The sequence below is a fragment of the Chironomus tepperi genome, unplaced genomic scaffold (assembly GCF_022539635.2).
Source record: "Chironomus tepperi strain 1889 unplaced genomic scaffold, CSIRO-AGI_Ctep_v1 contig_37, whole genome shotgun sequence".
Lineage (NCBI taxonomy): Eukaryota > Metazoa > Arthropoda > Insecta > Diptera > Chironomidae > Chironomus > Chironomus tepperi.
This window is the reverse complement of record NW_027226159.1, coordinates 91,316-98,793: the sequence shown is the minus strand read 5'-3', so window position 1 is coordinate 98,793 and position 7,478 is coordinate 91,316. Positions and strand designations below refer to the sequence as shown.

Sequence of the window (7,478 nt, the reverse complement as noted above, 5' to 3'; positions counted from 1 at the left end):
AAATTTTATCATCATTGATAACGACTTTAAGAAGAGACTTGTACCCTTAAAACTGTTTATAAATATGTATCACATTATATGTTTGGAATGAGTACTTAAATTTTTTTAGTTTAGTGGAACTCAAAATCGAGAGTTAAAGTAAAACCCCAAATTCACGGAAAATAATGAAACTGTCGCAGACGACCATGCAGTTGGTGTCTATGAAAGCTTGAAGAAGAAACGTTTTTGGGCATTTCCAAATGTAGGAGCAATGCGGAGAAGTGCGAGACATTGCAAAACAAACTATAGAGAACACGATTCGATGGGATGGACATGTTATTAGAGGACCTCTAGAAATTGCATTTAAGGGACAACATAATAAGGGATTACAAAATATGTTACAGAATATCGATCTTTCTTTTAAAAATTATGCAAAGTCTCTGAATTTTCCAAGAATTTCCATTATTTAAACTCAATTATCCCCCGGAGTACTTGGTATCAGAAATTGGCAAGTGGTAGCCAGCGATAGAGGCAGCTTCAGGCGACTCCTGTGGGAGGTCATGGATCACAACTGATCTGTACGACCAGCGAAGTAAGTAAGTATCCCCCGGTGATCAAATAATTTTTAAGGATGAAACTGTTTATGGAAATAGGAAGATACACTAAGTAGTTTAAAGCAATATCTAGTCAAGATCATAGATAAAATTTGTAGTACTAAAAACTGATAAATGAATATTTAAAACTGCTATAAGTTATTTTTAATTATTTCTATGTGAATCCTTTTTTGCTTCGAACAAATCTCTAGTAAAGTTTCTAATGAGATAGTGGGAGAAATTAGTATTGAAACTAAGAATAACATTTCAACATATTGTTTCAAATATTTTTAATGAAATATCCACTACATTAATAAATCTCACGAAACAAAAAATACATGTCATACAAATTGACTATCACAAACATTCACAAGATGGCGCTCGAGTTATCAAGAAGTATTCATTCATACAACCTGTTGCTGACTTAATAATTTCCTACCCCTTGTAGTTTGTCAACAAAGTCATTATTGAACAACAAAAAATAATTTTTCTAAAATTTTAAATGAAACTTAGTTTTTAATTAAAGTGCAATAATCACAATGTCAATTTACTTGATGTGTCTTTACAATGGAACTCCAATTTTCAACAAGAAACGTGGAGATAATATTGAAAATGTAAGAAATTATTTTGAATATTAATAGTTTTGGATTCTAATTAATTTAGTCAAAGATTCTTGAGTCGGTATTAAGATTTACCGGAATCTTGCCTCATTTTCAAGAATTTGTCAAAATTGGGACATCCAGAAGTCTAAGATTTATTTAAAAAAGATTCAGAAAACTTGCAGGAAACCCAAAAAGCACAAATTGGTCAATTGATCAAAAATCCGGTTCCAAGCCGGTGTTACTTTGGACGTGTTGGATTCAATTTAGATCTGGCGTCATTCTAGAGTTACGCCGGTCTGGACCTGGCTTTAGAATCTTAATACATTTTGCGGTTCGAGTACCTAATCTCTCATGTCTTCCAGTTAAGCCTAATTTCCTAATTTAAATGTATTCCTTTTCCATTTTTAGCTTCCATTCTCAACAACCGCATCATTCTCATCCGTCCATCTCTTTTGCCGTACACAAAACGTTGAACTTACAGCCACAACATTTGGCGATGATGGATTAATCTCCTGGAAAGAATTTGAATCACTTTTGTTCGTCGGCATATCAACAAACTTGACTGAAAAAGTGCTAAAAAGTCTAATCGAAAAGTCATTTCAGGCAATGGTTCTTCACATTGGAATTAATGAAATCAAAGCTGCAAAGAATGTCGATCGTTTAAAGCGCGACTTAAAGAGCTCATTCTTCCAAATGATTGAGAAACTTATGGAATATGCTGAAAATGATTTACTTGATTACAATGAGAGTATTTTATGTCATGAAGCAGCAGTTATACATGAAAAATTGATAAGTTTTAGTGAACTATCATTGGCATCACAGTACTGCTTTTTACTGTCTAAAAATCGTATAATTTGTGCAACAGATGCTTTTTATGATCTTCATGTTGTCGATAGGAAATTATTGATTCTGCTCCTTACTCAATCAAATATTTTACAGAAAGACATTCCAGTCTATTTGCCACATAAATCACCAACGATTGCATATCGTTTGATTGGATTGCCACTCATCCAGGGCATCTCGATTGGATTATTATGCGGACAGCAACCGACATATGATGAATTAGAAGTTCTTAGTCAAGAGTTCTGGCAGGATTCTTATGACTTGTTATTGTCAGCGGAAATATCAAATCCAAGGAATTTCCCACCAACAATTGAATTAGATTCAAGCATACTCGGATTCCTGCTGATTAACAAATTCACTAAAAAGTATGTAATTTCAAGAAACATTCAACAGGTTGCCAATAAACGTAACTCACACCGTATGGATATAATACGTACATTCTTCCATCAAGCAGTCGATTGTGATATTTTTAAAAATTCATCATTTTATGACTCAACGACTGAAAATATTACAACAAATGAGCATTTTTATGTTAGCGATTACCATAAATGTCATGCATTGATACAAAATTATAATATTTTATGTGTGCTGTATTTATCAGTCATTCCAACATACACAATGAGATTTATTACACAAGAACTACTGAATAAATTATTAGGTGATAAAAGCATTGAATGGTGACAAGTTTTTGATGGGTAATTATAGAAGTTTTGTGGATTGATTTTGTAGTTCTGCATGGACTGGATTTTAAACATTCAATTATTATAAATTGAGCCTACTTCTAGCAAGTATCGAGGCTATTCAACCACTCTGAGTAGCACAAGTCGGGTAATGGATCCAAAATCCAGTACCAGGCCAGTATGACTCTGACTTGATGCGAAATTCAGTTAAAATTCAACTTCAAGTCGACATGACTCAAAATTAGTGCCGAATCAAGTATAAATTCTGGTCCAATGTCTGTGTGACTCTGATTTGGTTTCAGATTCGACGTAAATCCGGCTTTAGGTCGGCTAAATTCTAACTTGGTGCCGGATCCGGTTTATATTTGGCCCAACGTGACTCTGGCTTGATGTTAAATTTGGTTTAAATACGATTCCAATCGGCGTGACTCTGACTTTATGCGGTATTCGGTTTAATTTCGGATTCAGGTCAATGGGATTCTGGCTTAATGTCAAATCAGGTTTATATCTGGTTCAATGTCGACGTGACTCTGGCTTGATGTGAATTTCGGTTCAAATACGGTTACAGGTCAATGAGATTTTGAGTTGGTGCTGAATTCGGTTTAAATCAAGCTCTAAATTATCGTGAATTTGACTTGATGTCGAATTAGGATTATATCCTAATCATGTTTATGATGTCAGATTCTATTGTCACTTTCACAGATTCACACATGTATGTTGCTGAATTTTGGATCAATTAGCCGATTTTGTGCTATTTGGAGTGTCAATCCCTACTCCTGGCCATTTAAACTTGTACTCACAATCAACGGCTATTGCATTGAACTACAAAACCTCCTTAAAACTCTCATACCCTCTAATGGTTACCCAAAAAACTCATCCGGCCTTTAAAACTTAAAACTCAACTTTTCCGTCCAAAAACCATTAAACTTTATTTTTTAGCCAACTTTACAATAATATACATACATGATTAATACATACGAATAAATTGACAATAAAATATGAATATTTTTTGACAAATTGATACATAAATTTAAATGTCATTCTTATCATTAGCTTTACAGCATCAAAACTTTTCATCATTCGCCAGTATTGCTGTTGGTGTCTTCCCAGAAAGATAAATCAATCGATGGTAAGCCTTGACAATCTACATCCATTCCACTGGATATGAATGCATTCTTTAAAACTGATGAAATGTCGGAATTGTCGCAAATGAAATTGGCAAGTTTGTAGTCTTTGATTGATTTCAGTTGATCTGGAAATGGACAAATTTGAGAAAATATTGAGGCTAATGAGGTTTCTGTCAAAATGTCAAGCTACTCCGGACAACATAACGTGCAGATTTCGACCCATTCTTACGGGGAAAAATGCAGTTCGTCTAATTGTGCTGTTCGGGACATACAAATGAAATGGCATAGAAATGGTCAAAAATCCAGCCACAAACTGACTTGACTTGGACCTAATGTCCTATTTCATCGAATTTGACCGAGAACTAGAGTCATGTTGGTCTGAAACCAGATTTTTGGTCATTTCAACACTCTGTGTCTCCCGGGACAGAAAGGACAACATGGACAATATTGTGCCACATCTCATTAAATCGGAATCAATCATAAAACTCACCAGCACTAAATCCACCATCATGTGAATAAAAATAATAATCACCAGCCTTCCATCTATAAAACTGTTCATACATGATACATTGAAAAGTCGGTCCAATTAAAGGCAAATCATCAATATTTTTATGACTTGCATTTTCAATCATCTCTAAAGCTCCACCAACTAACAAGTCAATATCATAAACAGTCTTGTATGTCTGCCTCAACATATTTATTGCAGTTTTTGATATGTGCGGTGCTAAATCGTTAAAAACTTCAAGTTTCCATGGCATAACATTGCAAAATTTTCTGTATCTATAATATGCAGGAATTCCATGATCTCGACCTCTCAGTATATCCATCGATAATAAATCTAATCCGACATCGTTAGAATTTTTGAACAATTTATTTAGTATTTCATCGGAATATCCCGTCAAGCTGATATTTTGATGTAACATACCTCTCAAAATATTTTCAAGGCAATTCCCGAGTGGCTGTGCCTTCAATGCATCAGATACAGAAATTTTTGTGGTATTATCACTTCGATCTCGTATCTCAAATTCCGATGGTATGAATGAATGAAACAGTCTAAATACGGAATTTGAGAACTCATTAAGTGTTGATGCATCAGCATTTACATTGTAGGTTGTAAATTCCAATAGTCTGGACATGTCTTTACCGATTAAAATAGGCAGCCACTCTTCATAGATGATTTTTTGATAAATTGCTATGTTCAACTTCCGTGCTTCTTGGAATAGCTTCTCTTCATTCCAATTTGGATTTATTCCTGCTAATTTGTCGGATAGATTGTTGTGGTTCCTTATAAACAGTGAATGCACAACTGTCAAAAACTGTGTCTGTGTAGCTCGGTCATCTCCACTGTAAAATGTTCCATTCTCAACTGGCAAGACGTTACTTGGATTCATCTTCAGCCGACCGCCATTATAGCTCCTAATCATCCTCATTTGCTTGTGACTTGATCCGTAAATTACCGAAAGATCCAAATAACTTGTGACTGCATTGACTTGCTCACCAATTTCTATTTTATGTGGATTATTTGAGATAATATTTGAGCGCATAAAATCCATACAGCGAATTTCACGTGGATTATAAAATATGTCGCTTCTCGATATGACAATTGGGATGCACGATGAATGCATTAGAGATGGTGGAAGTGTAATTTTGTTTGAATTTGCACAGCATCTGATTATGTCTGAAATGGTTTGGGTCTAATTAATCAGGTAATTTGAAATTAATTTCTGAAAAATGGAAGTAATTTTGTAAATGGAAATGACATTGGGAATTATTTGGAATTAGGCTACATGACAGAATGATTACAGCTAATCGGGCTTATTCTCGAATAGCACAAGTCGGTATCCTTGGACTAGCATGGCTCGGCATGACTCTGACTTGGTGGTAGATTCAATATAAATATGGAATTAAGTCGGTTCATACCTAATTTGACACCAAGTAGGCTTAAATTAAATCTGACTTAAAGCCTGACTCCAATTCGGTTCAAACCGAATCTTGCATCAAGTCTGACACCGAATCTGGCACCAAATCTGACACCAAATCGGTTTAAATCGAATCTGACATCAAGTCTGAGTCACGTCGGTCTGATGCTTGATTTTGAATCCATTGACCGATCTGTGCTGTTCAGGATTAGTAATTGTGAAGCTTTGTGTCCAGAATTTCAACATATCTTGACCAAGAAAGCCAATCAATATGATATATCCTAAATTTTGATGTATATTCACAAAGCTGAGAGTCAATCAAGTTTTACGGTGCATGAGGACTTTGTATGAACTCCAAAAACGCATCCATAACCCTCCCTTATGTCGCTGACGTAGGCATATACAACTATTCATCAATACTCACTCTTATCCCCATCAATATTCTTATTAAACTGCCTCGATCCCGTATCATGCTTAATCATCTGCCCAAACATCAAGAACAATACATTTGGAATTTTGCTACGTCCTTCAAACTTATTCAAATTAGATTTGTCATTCAAGAACAATTTTCTCGCTATATTTCGAGCCGTTGGAAGGTCATATCCTCTGCCACTTTTTCTAATTGAATATACTTGATCATCGTATGCTGCTTTTAGTATTCTTCCATATGATGTGAACTTTTCGCCTTTTTTGGGATTGTCTAAGTTATTTCCATAGCCAGTTATTGGACGGTACTTTTCACTTGACAGGTTTGCTGGTTTTGTGGGTTCTAAGAAGCAGTGAGAGTAATTTTGGAACAATCCTGGTGTGATTAGTTCTGGATCCAGTTGGTCGTAGAAGAGGGATGCTGTTTGGCTGTGAAAAGTAATTCCAAAAATTGGGAAATGAAGGACTTGAGTTTATTAGGATTCGGAGAAGGAACACAGGCCTGGGGTCGATTTTTCTGGCAGTTGCACGGAACGGCACTGATAAGATAAGTTGGTACACAACATGGTATACAACGGACCATACCGTACCACTGTCAGAGAAATCGGCCACTGCATTTCCGCATTTTAGATGCACAAGCGACTGTATCTTAAAGTTCATCCAAAGGTGCAGACCTGTAGTTCCTCCACTATCTGTTTGCAAGCCCGCAATTTTGGACGAACCCAAGAATCCATAAAACTTCAAATCAACTTACGTGAATATCCTCGCCTTCATGTATTCTTCACTAACATTAAAGTCAATTTTTCGTGAAAATTCTGACTTGAAAAATGGATATCCAATTTCATTTTCCGTCATAGTAACATAGTTGTCTTGTAGCATGTGATCATAAATCGAGCGAACATTTACGAGCTGTTTTGCCTTGTTGTAGAGCAAATGTAAGTCATCACATCTGAAAATATTCATTTTTTGTCAAATTTATTGTTTTATTTTTGGAAATGCTTGGGCCGAGCAGCACAATGTCATTGCTAGGTTACAGTTAAGTTGCCGTATAACTAGCAAGATGCAAAGTTGCCTTAATGGTTGATTTTGAGCCATTTTCAAGCGATTCACCGCATTGTGCCGCTCCAGTTTGTACCAACTCACGTAAAATTCTGTGGAAGTGCCCCACATCCAACATCACTAACTCCAAAAAGCACAAAAATTGTAAATAAATTATCCAAAATAATTAATTTTCTCATTTTTCACTTCTAGTCTTTCACGACCAAGAATTAAAGCTCAACTGACTCCAAAAACTTTCTATCCACTAAAA

At 35.4% G+C, this 7,478-nt stretch overlaps 1 protein-coding gene across 1 annotated transcript; it reads right to left on the bottom strand.

The window, feature by feature from the left end:
* Positions 1–3,773: 3,773 nt before the first annotated feature.
* LOC139098420 (salivary peroxidase/catechol oxidase-like) lies at positions 3,774–7,024 on the bottom strand. Its single transcript, XM_070650627.1, has 4 exons — positions 6,924–7,024; positions 6,168–6,598; positions 4,315–5,328; positions 3,774–3,949 (listed from the first exon to the last, which is right to left on the bottom strand). The coding sequence occupies exons 1-4, from the start codon at positions 7,022–7,024 to the stop codon at positions 3,774–3,776; spliced, it is 1,722 nt and encodes a 573-aa protein (XP_070506728.1).
* Positions 7,025–7,478: the final 454 nt, after the last annotated feature.